Here is a 15,256-nt window from a genome sequence, read left to right as displayed (position 1 = left end):
TCTGGTCCTCCTGACTCCAAGGCTGGTGTTCTATTCATTGTGCCAGCTAGCCACCCCTACCACTCTATTTTGAGCCTTTATAATATCTCATCTCTACTACCACGGTAGCCTCCTTCATGTTGTCTTTACTTCCATTCTCCTTTCCAGTCTGTTCTCCACAGAGCTGTCAAAATAGCTTTCCTCAGGCATAGTTGTGACAATGTCCTGCCCCTTTTAAAAAATTGATTAAAAATAATAAACTCCTTAGCTTGACATTCAAGGCCCTCTACAGTCTCTTACTAACCTCTTCAGCATTATTTCATACTCCTCTCCTTTGCACAGTCTATGTTTTAGTTAAACTAGATTACTAGGTGTTCCCTGAACTCAACATTCACCTCTTGCTTCCATATAGTTCTGCAAACAATTTTCCATGTCTAGAATGTGTATTCTTTTCTTATTTCTCCCTTAGAATTCTTGGTTTCCATCCAGCCTCAACTCTGGTACCATCTCCTCTGTCAAGCCTTCACTATTCCCTATTCCCCACTCACATTTTTTGGTGCTCTTTCCTCTCAGTTTTCTTTGTACTGTGTTTATGTTACTTAGGTTATGCTATCTTTTCTTCTGGTAGAGCATAAGATCCCTGAAGACATGAACTGTTTTTGTCTTTGTATCCCTAGTGTCTAGCACAGTCCTTTGCCTTTAGATAGGGTAGAAGCTGCACATATAAAGTATAGGTAATTTATTTTTCCCCTTCTTACCTTTTTTATGCATTCAATTCCTGAGCTTGTCTCTGCTACTTACTACTAACTTATCTGGGCCTCACTTATGTATAAGATGAGGAAGTAGGACTATATGTTTTCTGAGGTTCTTTTTAACTCTATATACTGTGATCCTGTGGCTTTGACCTGTGGGTATTATATCTTCATGCATCAATTTTTGAAGAGATAGGACCCTTATGCATGTAAGCCAATAGAAATCTCCCTTCAGGTTAATATTAATCTACACTTTTGACTCAGGCCTTTCAGTGAGCTAATTTGTAAACCCACCAAACTATTGTCACCTAGCTTGCATTTCTACAGATTTTTTGTAAGGACACTATTGCTGTTGGATCCTTTGATAAATGCATTGCTGAATGCCAGATACGTTACAGCATATAAATCAAGTCAGCAAGCATTTATTAAGTAAGTACCTGTTACATGCCAGGCTTGGTGTTAAGAACTGGAGGAAAAAGCATTCCTGCCCATAAGGAACTCACAGTCTCATGTGGTAGACAACATGCAAACAACTTTGTCCATACACAATATATACAGGATGAGCTGGAGATAATCTCAGAGGGAAGGCACTAACGTAAAGCAGGACCTTGAAAGACTGGTTATAAAAGTGAGATTTTAGCTGTGACTTGAAGGAAACCACGGAATCCAGGAGGCTGGGGTGAAGAGGTAGAGGAAAAGCTCAAAGCTTGAGGAACATCAAGGAGGAACATCGGTGTCAGTGGATCATAGAGTTCGAAGAGGGAAATAAGGTTTAAGAAGACTAGAAAGGTGGGAAGGGGCCAGGTTTTAAAGGGCTTAAAAAGCAAAACAGAGGGTTTTACATTTGGTCCTGGGGGCAATAGGGAACCACTGGCATTTATTGTTAGAGTGACATGATCAGACTTGCATTTTAGTAAGATCACTTTGATAACTGAATGGATAAAGGTCTAAAGTGGAGAGAGACTTGAGGCAAGAAGAAGGACTAGAACTCTTGTTGCAGTAGTCCAGGTTTGAGATGATGAGGGCTTCACAAAAGGAAATGAGGCTAGTTTGATTGCTTGTTCTTAGAGAACCCTTGTAATCTCCTAGTAATCACCAATTTCCTGAGTGTGCACAGTTGACATAGTTTCATCTTCCAAATCTAGATTTTTGCTGGGGATTGACATCATGTTTACCTGTCTGTATTATTTAGGTGGAAAGGAGATGGTGAAAAAGAACATAAGCATTATTTCTACATTCTTATGTATAAAAGTGTCATATTACATAAGAACATTATTTTGTTCTTCAAAAGACTTTGAACGTGGAACCAGAGGATCTGAGTTCAAGTATCAGCCCTGCCACCTGCCACCTGGGGCACCTAGGTGACTCATGTCAGTTTGCTGGGCCTTAGTTTTGTCACCTGTAAGATAGAGATGATGATATCTAAGATCTCTTCTTGTTTGAAATCTGTCTTCCTGTGGTCTGATGAATGAGTGCTTAGCACAGTGCCTGGCACGTAGTAGGTGAACATAGTAGTGTCTGTTGATTGATTGGATGAGGTAAGATTGTTATTTCCCTCTTTTTCTTTTTTCTTTGTTTTTTCCTATTAACTCTGAATGAGCCAGCATGTTAGTATGTCAAAGAAAAAAATGACTCATTGAGACTTGTAGACCCAAGTAGGAGTGACTGGCTATGGGATATGGATGGGGTTGATTTCTAGATTAGTCCTCCCAAAATATGATTTCTTTCCTAGTGATAGGATTCACAGTACCTTGTGAAAGATTACATCATCCTGTCATTATTTGTTGTTTTTGTTAGAGATTAAAGATAGTAATATTGATCAGTCAGCAAATATTTATTAAGCATCCACTGTGTGCCAAGCACCGTGCTTACTATGAGGGGATACAAGGACAATGATGAAACAGTTCCTGCCCTCAGTGTGCTTTCATTCAGTTGGATGAGACATGTGCAGAGATAAGTATAGGCAAAAAAAAATACAAAGCAATTTTGGAGGAATACTAGCCACTTGGAAAGGCTTTATTTAGAAGGTGTCACTTGAGATCATTCTGAAGGAAACAAGGAATTCTAAGAGTACATGGAAATGAGATGAGGGTATATATCAGGTATGGAGGACAGCCAGTATAAAAACGTAGAGATAGTCAACTGTGTGTGAAGGCCAGTTTGACTGTATCCTAGAGTGCAGAAAGGGAAGTGGTATCTAATGAGGTTGGAAAAGTAGGTTGAGACCCTTTTGGAAAGTATTTAAAAACCCAAATAAAGTCAGGATCAAAGCAGAGAATAGAACAAGTGGGAGGTGGGATAGGAGGGAGGGAAATATAGTCAGTCTTTTACAATATGATACAATCAAATACTATGATAATGTTTCGCATAGCTACACATGTACAACCTGTACTAAATTGCTTATCTTCCCAGTAAGGGTGAGTGACAAGGGAGGAAGGGAATGAATCTGGAATTCAAAGTTTTAAAATCAAATGTTAAAAAAAATATATATATATATTCTATTATTAATACTATTTTACATGTAATTGGGAAATAAGATATACAGGTACTGGGGCATAGACGTCCACAATGCCCTACTGGAAAAGTCTAAGGGGGTATGGGAGAAGATATGGGAGAGAGCAGATTGGAGGAGGGGATATCCTGTGGGACCACTATTTTGGGGCAGTGGGTAGGGGAAAAAAGAGGAAAAAAATTGTAACTCAAAATCTGGCAGAAATGAATGATGTAAACCAGAAGTTAATAAAGCATTTGGAAAAAAAAATCCAAATAAAGTAGCTTATATTTGATCCTAGATACAATGGCAGCCATTGGAGTTTGTGGAGTTGGGGAAGGGCATGGTCAGACTTGCCTTTCAGGAAAATCACTATTTTGCATCTTTTGTTTAAAAAGCCAGAATGAAGACATTTTTATTACATACTTTTTACTGTAATACCAAAATGTGGAGTTTTACCTCCCTTAAAAAAACCTCCATCCCTCCTAGCAATTTCTAGTTCTTTTTTCTCCTCCATTTTGTGGCTAAACTTATTGAGAAGGCTGTCTACAATAGGTATCCCTGCTTTCCTTTCCCTCTCTTAACTCTTTATGGTCGAGCTTCTGACCTTATCCTTCAACCTAAACTACTCTCTCCCAAGATACTAATCACCTCTTAATTGCTAAATCTAATAGCTTTTTCTTAGTTATCTTTTAACAGTGATGATTAGCCTTTTCTCCTTGATGCTTTCTTCTTTCTGGATTTTTGTGACATTGCTATCTTCCAATTCTTCTGCTACTTGTTTGGACACTCCTTACCCTCTTTTGCCGTATCTTTATGTCGTGACTATGATGGTAGGGGCTTCTCTGAAAGCCCTGTCCTACATGCTCTTCCCTTCTCTTCCCATGCACTACTTCCTTTGGTGATCTCTCAGCTCCCATGGTTTCAATGCTCATCTTTATGCTGATAACTCTCAAACCTTGCTTAACTAGCCATAACCTCTCTGTCATCTCTGTTTTTTACAACTTCTGCTTTCTATCGGATATCTCAAACTTTTAGTTTGCCTTAATCTTGTTACCTTCCCTCTGAAATGATCCCTAATTTATCTTGCATCTGCCTTGTTTGTACGTGGTTGTTTTCATGTTGTCGTATTCGTTAGGCTGATCTCCTTGAGAGCAAGGATTGTTATTTTCTTCTCTTTTTATCCTTGGTAGTTATTTAATACAGTGCTTGGCACATAGTAGATTCATGATAAATTCTGCTTGACTTGACTTAAAAACAGACCCATAAATTTTGTGACTAAAGACACATTCATGACTCCATGTGGTATTTATCCGTCAGTGTTTTATAGCAAGATATAGAAAACATATCTAATTGTATCCAACAGGTTGTGGTTAGATTAAAAAAATTTAGATGGAGGACAGGACAAATGGGTTGTGTTATAATAGTTCTTAGTGTACATGAGTGGTTCTACTAATTTCCTGTGGAAGCCCTGAAGAGGTTCTAAAATCTTATTTTCCACTTAAAATTACTGTAAATTCAACAGGTTTGCCATTTAAATACTCAGAATTGACATTTTCTTATACCTCATGCCATTTGTAGAAAAACAAAAGATTTTTGCTTTTCCTCCCTGGGTTTAATACACAAAAAAAGTGAAAAGCAAAGATGACTTTAATAAATCCTCATATAAATGAATTAAAGTTGAGCAAAATATGGGACAATATTGCAGAATAGTCAGATGGAAAGTGATCAGGTTCTTAATGTTTCTTGGGTATTTAATGTTTAGAATCACAGTTTTACTTGTGTTTGTGAGTGTTAAGATAAATATATTTTAAACACTTAAAAACTTATTTTTATTCTGGGCTTAATAACAAATAAAATTAGTTAAGTGTAATCCTTAAATGAGAATAAATGTTGGATTTTTTTCAGTAGCTGGAAGTCAGGACTTAAGGATTTACATTTAGTAGATTTCTTCATATCTTTTATCAAATAAAAATTTATTCATGTAATGTTTCATTGTGGGTCTAAGTATATTTTAGTAAAACTAGACATATTTAAGGCAAAATTCTAAGAAATCAAAGTGACCACTTAAAAATCTGTATGTATGTTTATATACACATGTGTGTATATATATATGTATATATCCATAAAGCCATATGTATATGTGTATCTATATCTTTATCTGTATGTCTCCTTGATTGATGATAAAAGTAATTGAATTAAGATAATTTTATTTCCTTCCCTGTATTTTATTACCTATTTTGAATGAAAATGCAGGAAATTTAAATGTTACTAGATTTGTTTTAAGAAAAAAATTTCAGTATACAGTTGAAGCTGGTAAAGTGGTTAGATTATGTTAGTAACATAAGAGGTATTATTTTGCTTGTCTCTCAGTTCAGCCACTGGTGTCTCCTGTGACCTTGGGTTGTGTGTGTGGTAGGGTGACTGATGGTTCACCATGTTCTTTTTTCTGGTACTTTGCCTGTTGCCTGCCTCTGGGTTTGTGATTCCCCTTATGCTGACTTCGGCAGTATTCCTTCACTCTCTTATCTCAGGGCTTTGATGCATATGTTCTGAAGGTGGCCACAGTGACTTTGGGTGGCAGCAGATGGTAAACCTTCAGGCTGCCACCGGCTATACTGGTGTTAAGTTGAGAACTTAACGTTTGATGAAGAATCAGTAGTGCATATGAAAGAGCTTTTACTGCAGAAATATCTTTTAATTAAAAAAATTAGCATACTGAAACATTTATTAATGTCCGCTTTTAAGGAAATTTAAAATTATTTTCTTAGAGCTAAGCAGCAGTTATTTATCAGTTTGCTTTATATATTTCCTACCCCTTCCAGTCTTTCACTTACCTCCCTGGGTGAACAAGCTGATTGGTTTACAATACTTAAGGCTAGATAGTTTAGATATGTTGAAGAGGAGGACATGTGCATATATCTATGTATTTATATATATATATATGATACACATATACATATGTGTCCAACTATATGTATATATACACATTTGTATAGGTATATTATATAAACCCATTTTAAATATTAAGATACATGTTTCAAGTGAGATTTAAATTAGGATCTGCTGAGATTTTAAAAAGAAATATGGAATTTTATTACAATCCCCTTCCCCCTTGTAACCCTCTTCTCTCTGTCTCTCCATCTCTCTCTGCCTCTGTCTCTCTGTCTCTCTGCCTCTCTCTCTCCATCTCTCTCTCTCTCACTCTCTTTTTCTGTCTCTGTCTCTCTCACTTTGTCTCTGACTCTCTCTCTCACTCTTTCTCTCTGTCTCTGTCTCTCTCTCCCTCTCTTCTCTCTGTCTGTCTTTGTCTCTCTGTTTCTCCATCTCTCTCTTTCTCTGTATCTTACTCTCTCTCTGTGTCTCTCACTCTCTCTCTTTCTCGGTCTCTCACTCTCTCTCCATCTCTCTCTGTATTTCTCACTCTCTCTCTGTCTCTCACTCTCTCTCTGTCTCTCACTCTCTCACACACACAGCTTGACAATCTTGGCCTCCTAGTTATTGTCCGTTTTAGGATGTAGTCTTAGGAGTTCGAAGAGCTAAACCTTCCTCAGAGACATCACTTGCTTTGTTGGAGGGTGGGGTGACAAGGTTGTAGGAGGGAGGATGAAGGGGCCACAGTTTCAGTTAGTTTTGTGAATCTTCCCAGCCAGTCAGCCCCTGAAGCTGTGCACCTTTGTGACTCCTTACAGTGTAACATGTTGAAGGCTCTTCCAGCATAGACATAGCATCAGTAGGATCTTAAAAGGGAGTTTAGTCGTTTCAGTGCAAATCCTAAACATCCCTGCTGTTGTGCTTTGTGTCCCTTCTGAAAATGGATGCTGAGGGTATTGGATAATAGTACATAAGTGTTATAAAATGGCCATGTACCGTCATTCCACTTCATGCCTCATTCCTCATCCCTGAAATAGCTTTTATGAGCATATGATGGCCAAGAACAGACTGGTTTCATGGCATAACATGAGACAAGTGCCTCTACACAGTCTGCTCATGCTGACGCTCCTGATGCTGCTCCTTCTAATGGACTAACAACTACCTCTCAATATCCTTTGCTGTTGGAGCTACTGGGCAAGAGGAAATGAAACGCTGTTAGTCTTCCTTTGCCAAAGGAGAAAATCAGTTCCCAGAAGGGAGAATAATAATGTCGAAGGTCTTCCAATAGGTTTGTTATTTTCTGGGACTAGAACTTTGGAAAAGTCAAAGAGACCTGTAATCTTATTGGGGCAGAGGAAGTATAGACAAATAGATATAGAAGTATCTATAGGAGATAGGACCAAGTTTCTCACATTAAACACAAGTAACATTTGATCCTGAACATGTGGTTTTAGATGAAGAAAATTGCTGTCCTTGATAAACAGAAACAAGTGTTTCGTATGAGGAATTTGTTCAAAACCATTTCACTTCTGCAGCAGGATAGCATTACCAGCCTCTGTAACATTGCCAAGAAGAGGTTATTCTTATCAACCAAGTTCTGAGTATATTTGAAAGACACAATTGTATGGGTGTAATCTTACTCGTTTGTACCTGGGTTGAGAAAAGCTGTCTTTTTGCCAAATGCAACTTGTCCCTTCTTTCTGGCTCCCTCTCTGTCTCTCTCTCTGTCTCTCTGTCTCTGTCTCTCTCTCTGTCTCTCTGTCTTTGTCTCTGTCTCTCTGTCTCTGTCTCTGTCTCTATCTCTGTCTCTCTCCTTTTGTGTACTGACTTGTTCCTTTCTGTTATGCATACATTTGTTTGTAGTGGAATGTGCTCAGGTGAGGTCTCTTCTAGGCTTCTTCCAACAAGTGACATAAAAACAAACCGGTAGTACTGTAGCTCCACTGTCTGCTGTATTACCTGACGTGTTCTTGTGTTTTTTTTTTTGTAAAGCCTTCTCTGATTATTATTGAGCTTTTGAGGGGAATTTATAACATAACCCATCCAGTAGTATGGGCAAATACTACATCAAATTGCTGAAGTGGGGGTGGCTAGGTGGTGCAGTGAATAGAGCACCAGCCCAGGAGTCAGGAGGAGCTGAGTTCAAATCCGGCCTCAGACACTTAACACAAAACTAGCTGTGTGACCTTGGGCAAGTCACTTAATCCCAATTGCCCTACCTTCCCCCCTCCAAAAAGCAAAAAAACAAAAACAAATTGCTGAAGTAATCTTTCTCTATTTAGGATTTAGTGTTGCAGTTATTTTTGGAACCACATTGTATTTCTTGTATCAGTAATTTAAGCTAAATTTATAAGATTGTACAAGAAATAGCATCACTGAAGAAAGTGTCTCAACTTCCCTATTACCTTTTGTTGAGTTTGTGTCCAAGGTTTCCCTTGATGCTGGGTCTCATTTCTACTTTCTGAATTTGCTTTGAAACCTCCCTACCCCCCCCACTTTTTTTTGCGCTTTTTGGAGGGGGGAAGGTTGGGCAATTGGGGTTAAGTGACTTGCCCAAGGTCATACAGCTAGTTTTGTGTTAAGTGTCTGAGGCCGGATTTGAACTCGAGTCCTCCTGACTCCAGGGCCAGTGCTCTATTCACTGTGCCATCTAGCCACCCATACTCCCCCTCCCCCCCACTTTGAAATTACTGACATGCATTATTTCTCATCCTTTTCTCTTTCCCCTTCCCCAAATCCTTGTGATGGTGGCATCTAAGTAGAGAGTAGGCCGTCTTGGTTCCTCTAGATAACTAAAAGACCCAGTTCCATTGTCATTTGATACTTCCCCCCTTTATTTTTATAAAAGAGCAGCTTCTAGTCTCATTGTGCTATTGCAATTAAAGAACAGATGAAGCTAGCCCTGGAGGGATAGGTTGTCTGCTTTTTTTTTTTTCTAGTTAGCAATCATTCTATATGTTACCATAGGGCGAAGATGCAGTAATCTTGTCTATTAGAGAGTATGCTAATGTAGTGCTGATAAGGAAGTGTGAAAAATGAAAGCGAGAAATACGTTAATTGTGTTCTTGCAATAAGGTAAGCTATCAAAGGTAATTATTTCATGACAGTTTTAGTTATAGCACTTGTTTTATCATGAAATAAAAGATGGCTTTAGGAGCCTTTTATTGGAAAGACAATTGTATCAAATTAGCACCAGATTAGATTTTTGTCTTTATAAAGGTGAGCAAACCCATGAGCAGTTTTTAAATTGGTGTGTTCTAGTCCTCAAATGAACAAATTCTGTTTGAGGGTTAAAGAAGCTATTATTTCGTCCTTTATGCTGACAGCTTCGTTACAGATTGGCCTACTGTTGGCATTAAAAAAATGTTTGGCTCCTTATGATCTTTGTGCATGCAACTCTAATATTAATATAGATCCATAGCACCGTTCATTAAGAAATGACTTTAAATGAGGTTGATGCATGTAAATTTGCAAAGATACAGATGTTAAATGCAGTCGTTCCTCTCTGTATACAGCTGTGTGGCTAATAATTTTCAAGTGCCTAAAGCTCTTGTTAGCAAGAGTGCTGGTGTGTTAAGAATGGCCCTATCAATAACTTTAAGAACGGAAGTTGAAGGTGCTTCTTTTAAAGACTATTGTTAACTAAACATTATTGCCAAACAGATGGAAAGCATTCACCAGCCTGATGTTTTTAGGTCTAATTATATTATCACCAACCCTGTATGGCTCAGTTGAAGAGGTGTATCCAGAGGCCAATTTATAATCATTTAGCCAACACCTGTTTGGGAGAAATTGACAGTCAAAGGGCACATTTAAAAAAAATCACATATGTTCTTGTGTTTATTGCCTCAATGTGAACAGTCTAGTTACAAACAAACTTGGTAGGAGAAGAAAGTGAATGTAAACAAATGAGTATTTCTTAGACATTTTTATATATCTTAATTTTGTGAGTTTTTATTCTGTGTGACTAAACGAGGCCAGCAAAACGATCTAATTCCCAGTTTATACAACCATATTCTCTTTATTTAATTAACAGATTTTTGGTAGAAAATACGGTTTTCCCCTATAGTTGCGTGAGTAGCATGTCAAGTAAAATTTCATTTTAGTCAAATGAAATAATGTATAGTGGAACTGAAATTTATTTTATCCAAGGAGGATACGCTATTGTGGCGAGTGACCTAGAGAAGTGAAATGATTCAAAAAGCAAAACAAGTAATAGTTAAGAGACATTACCTGATACTATCCCAAGCTGAAACTTACTTAGTATTTTATTTAGGCTTCTGGATGTCTTTCTAGCGCAGAGGAAGGCATATGGTTAAAAGAACAATGAACTTGGAGTAAGGAGACCTAGCCTCAAATCCAAACTCTTCCATTTACTATGTGACCTTGGGCAAATCATTTAAACTCTCTAGGTCTGTTTCCTCCCCTATAAAATGAGGGTGTTAGACTAAATAATTTCTAAGGTCCTTTTGGATCCTGACATTTTGTGACCCAAGATTTGTGAAGTTAGTCTCATTTTGCAGGTTCTGTCTCTGGCATGTTTTGGAAGACCACAACTAGTGATGAGGGGAGCTGGGGGAATCACAGATGTAATTCTCAGCTACCTTTACTTTTTGTTACTTGACCTGTTTCTTCCTCCACTTGCTGTAAATTCTCATTTCTTCCTTTAACTGCTCAACTTTGCTACCTTTTTTGTTATCAGTGTCTGCTCTTCTCTCTACACTTTCTACTTTAGTGAGCTCATCCACTGTGACCTCAGCTTTCTCCTCAGCAGATGACTGTCAGTTGTTTTAATTCTGATGTCTTCCTGAGCTCCATTCATTTACCTCCAGTTGCCTATTAGACAATTATATTATCATGATCTACTGTTACAAATTTATGATGTCTAAGACCAAACTCATTATCTCTGCCTCTCCTCCCCTAACCTGGACCCTTTTGCAATTTTCCTATTTCTGGGAATTATAATTCTTCTTTTATTCTCCTAGCCATATAGATGCAGAACTTTGGTGTCATATTTGACTTTTCTTCTCCCTTGCCCTACCCTCTTCCAATTAAGTCCTGCTTTTTCTTTCTTTGTGAGATCTTTTGCATTCATCACTTTTTCTTCATTTCCACTGATATTACACCATGACTTTGCTGCTAGATTATTGCAATAGCTTTCTAAGTATGTTTCTTGCCCCTAGCCGATTTTGTTTGCCATAGACAAATTAACTTTCCTAAAATATTGTTTCAGTTTATTACTTACTCTTTTTTAAATGCTTCTACAGTTACCTCCTATGATAGTCCAAATTCTTTAGCCCAATGTTCATGCCCTCTATAAGATGGGCCCAAGTCTATTTTTCCAGTCTCATTATATCGCAAAACAAACCTTGTGTCCCAATCACATAATTAGTATTATTATTAATTGTTATTTATATGTACATAGTTTGTTCAGTTTTGCTCCTTGCCTTTACTTATCTTGTTATTCCTTGTGGTATGTCTTCAGAGCCCCTTTTCAATGGACTCAGCACTTTTTGTCAGTGCCACTCATTTGGCACTTAAGAATAAAGTAACATTATTTTACCTTTTTTTCCCCTTCAGTAATGTTGTAGATCTATGGTATTGTCTTTATGTGGTGATTGTAAGGTCCTGAAAGGCAAGGACTATGTCTCATATTTCTTTGTATTATTTATAGTGTTATGCATATAGATAATAATTAGGTAGTCATTAGGTATTTATTGACTAAGTAACTATTATTACAGTTTAGTTACTTGAGGGTAGCTGGCACTAGTCTTCTTCAGAATTTAATTTTTATATAGGAGTTCTTTGCTCAGAAGGTTGTTAATTTTTCTCCAAAAAAAATTAATATGGTATATTTTTCTACCTTTCATTCCTGCTACTTGTTCTCATCGATTCTCTGTCTCTTCTTCATTTGCTCTCTTCATTCCCCTTTTCCTCCAATTTCCCCATTACACATTCCCTTCCAGGTGACACTTGCTTAATTATATTAAAACACTGATTATATTAGAATAATCTGAGTTTGAATTATTGAGAGCTATAGAAATTTGAAAAAGTAGTAAGCCATTCACAAAATAATTCTTCTTAATTTATAGTTATTACCATGTGAAATTCTAAATTGAAGATATATCTCTAGAATTAAACTTATTAATTCATGAGAAATTAGAAATTAAAAATTAAATCCAGAAATTAGACCCTAAGTGGTACCTAACATACAACCGAATAAGTAGCATTTAATAAGAGGTTAGAACACCAAGACCATAATGCAAAGGGAATTCATGTAAAAGATAGGAGATTTGATTACATGGCATTTAAGAAAACTTCCAACTCTTAGGTTATAAATTTCTAGCAAGTCATTATTTGGTGAAGTATTGAATAAGATATTATTAACCTCCTGACAGAATGATATAGGATGCATAATGAAATATCCAAACATATATAAACACATTCACATCCACATATATACTCACACACAAATATACATATGTATGTTTATACACACAGAGCTAATAAAGGAATTTATTTTATTTGACTATGCATATATATTACAAAGATTTTCTCTCTCTCTCTCTTTTCCCAATGAGAAAATACATTTCTGTCAATTGAAAAGCAATGAAAAATAGTAAAGTGTTACAGATACGGAATATTGCATACATTTTTACAAGAACATAAAAAAATTGGAGGGTGCTATAGATGTGGAATATTGTATACACTTTAGATGAAGTGGCTGTTGTGTTAGTTTTGCTTAATTGTTCTATTTTGATACAAGGGAACTCACAAAATAAAGGGTAATCTGTAAATGTTTGTAACATAAAAAGAAAACATAAATAAAACTTAAAAAGGAAGCAAAAATAAAACCTTGAATATTTTCTGTGATTGCTTAATCAGTTCATCATATGTTCTGTGTAAGAGAAGAAAAATCCTTTTTAAAACTGATTTTAAAAACTTTGGTCATGAAAGTTGAAAAAATCCTAGGCACTATAGTAATGTATCTAACATATATTAAAAATTGTAATGCATCCTTAGTGGGACCAAAGCAAAAAAAATTTGTTTTTGTTTACATAATCTTATGATTTGTGGGCTATTAGGATAGCATGGCTATTCAGAATTTAACCTTATGTCTTCTGGTTGCTTTTTGAAAATTTTGTTCAGTGATACTTTATCTTAATAGAGGAACTACTAATTTTTTTTTTAATAAACCCTTTTGTAGGTTTTACTTGTAATGGACACAAGGACACAACAGACATTCATTTTAAAAGTAAGTAGAATTAATGAATTTTTCTGAATTAAAAAATTGAAAGCAAGAAATACTTTAGAAAGAAAAAGCTTTATTTTTTATACTGAGTATTTTGTGTACTTTTATTTATTTTCTGCATTTCTTTTACTTTTTGTAGTTTACTTTCAATGCCTACCCTGCAAATAACTAAAGATTATCTATACCTAATTTTATGTGAGAGTAGGGCACAGTGCCACACATTTGAAAGGGACCCCAGAGGGACTCCAGATCCAACCTGTATCAGAACAATAATCCTCTCTACAATTTTCCCAACAAGTAACCATCCTAACGTTTCTCAAAGACCTCACGTGGGATATAGGCAACCTACTACCTCTGGAGGTAGTTCTTTCCACTCTGGAATGACCCTAATTGTAGGGAAATAATCCAGACATCAACCCTCCATTTGCTTCCATGAGATTTGTATACATTACTCCTAGTTCTGCCCTCTGGAGGAAAGCAGAATAAATCTCTTTCTTCTACCATGTGACAGTCCTTTAAATGCTTAGAGACAGCTATCATGGCTCTGCTGTCCTTTTTTCTTATATATTTTCTCTGTTTTTCCAATATTTCTCATCTGGCACATCACAATTCTGATTTCCCTCTAGCTTACCAGTGTCTTTTATAAACTGAAAATCAGAAATAAACATAATATTCCTGATGTGATGTGAGATGGGAAGAGTATAGAGGTCCTGTTTCTCCAGGTTCAGGATAATACACAGCTTATAGTTGCTTAAATGTTTTTGGCTTGCTGAATCATGCTGTTCAATCTTCTTGAGGTTGCTCACTTAAAACCTTAGATATTTTTTCAGGCAAACCTCTGTTTAGCTCTGCTCGCTGTGACTTGCGTAGTTGATTTTTTGAACCCAAACAGAAAACATTACATTTAGCTCTACTGAAATTCATCTTATTAGCTTTGATCTAATATTTTAGCCTATAGATCTATCTTACTGGTTAAGCAGCAGAATTGAAGTTAGACAATATTCATGTAATACTATATTCAATCAACAGAACATAGTATATAGTTTTAACTCATAGATTTCCCTTTCCTTCCTTCCTTCCATGGAAACAGTTATTTATATAGGATTTTTGAAAGGATAAGGCCTGGGATTGGGACTGGATCTGTGACTACATTGGTGGAGGGATCTTCTAGGTGAAAAAATTCCCCCTACCAATGCAGGTCAGCGCTTTTCTGAAATTTAGCTTCTTTGAATTCTCTAGTACCCTAATGAGTTAAATTACTTGGCTAGTTATTACACAGCCAGTATATATCAGAGGCAGGATTTGAACCTAGGTCTGTCTGGCTTTGAGGTCACCTCTCCTATTTGTGAGGATCATGCAAAATTTAATCTGTGATCATAATTATAATTCTTAAGGGCCCAAGTATCCTGCAGTTTAAATCATTCCTATAATAAATTATGTATAGAAACATAATGGAATATTTGGGGACCATAAGAAATGTCAGATATAAAAAATTATGAGGAATACAGGAAGGTATTTGAAATAATTCAGAATGAAGAAAAGAGAAAGAACAATATATACATTGACTACAACCATACATTAAAAGATTAATAATAAAATAATACCATGTACTTAGAAAAGGAGGTGAAAGAAGAACTTCCATGAGAATAAAGATAATGTGAGCATGCCTGTGTTGTAGTCAAACTTGAACAAACTTTGGTGGTGGGGTTAGCAATTTGTAGAAAATTGAGATTTACAGACCAACGGTAATTTAGAATAATTTTTTTTTAAAGCAATTGGGGTTAAGTAATTTGCTCAAGATTACACAGCCAGGTGTTTCTGGGTGGGTGCTAAGTGTCTGAGCCTGGATTCGATCCCCAGGTCATCCCGACACTGGGGCCGGTGCTCTTACTCGCTGTGCTACCTGGC

At 36.5% G+C, this 15,256-nt stretch overlaps 1 protein-coding gene across 4 annotated transcripts in view; it reads left to right on the top strand.

The window, feature by feature from the left end:
* Positions 1-15,256, top strand: part of RPS6KC1 (ribosomal protein S6 kinase C1) — a 164,580-nt gene that overhangs the window by 124,462 nt on the left and 24,862 nt on the right. For all 4 annotated transcript variants that reach the window (XM_069108725.1, XM_069108724.1, XM_069108727.1 and 1 more), the window contains one exon: positions 13,304-13,351. In XM_069108725.1, the coding sequence (XP_068964826.1) occupies positions 13,304-13,351 (48 nt within the window). The remainder of the gene's footprint in view (positions 1-13,303; positions 13,352-15,256) is intronic.

The sequence above is a fragment of the Petaurus breviceps genome, unplaced genomic scaffold (assembly GCF_028583685.1).
Source record: "Petaurus breviceps papuanus isolate PSGF00001 unplaced genomic scaffold, PetGlider_PUasm1.0 90434, whole genome shotgun sequence".
NCBI classification, from domain to species: domain Eukaryota; kingdom Metazoa; phylum Chordata; class Mammalia; order Diprotodontia; family Petauridae; genus Petaurus; species Petaurus breviceps.
Note: the sequence above shows the minus strand (reverse complement) of the source record. Positions and strands in the feature narration are given on the sequence as shown.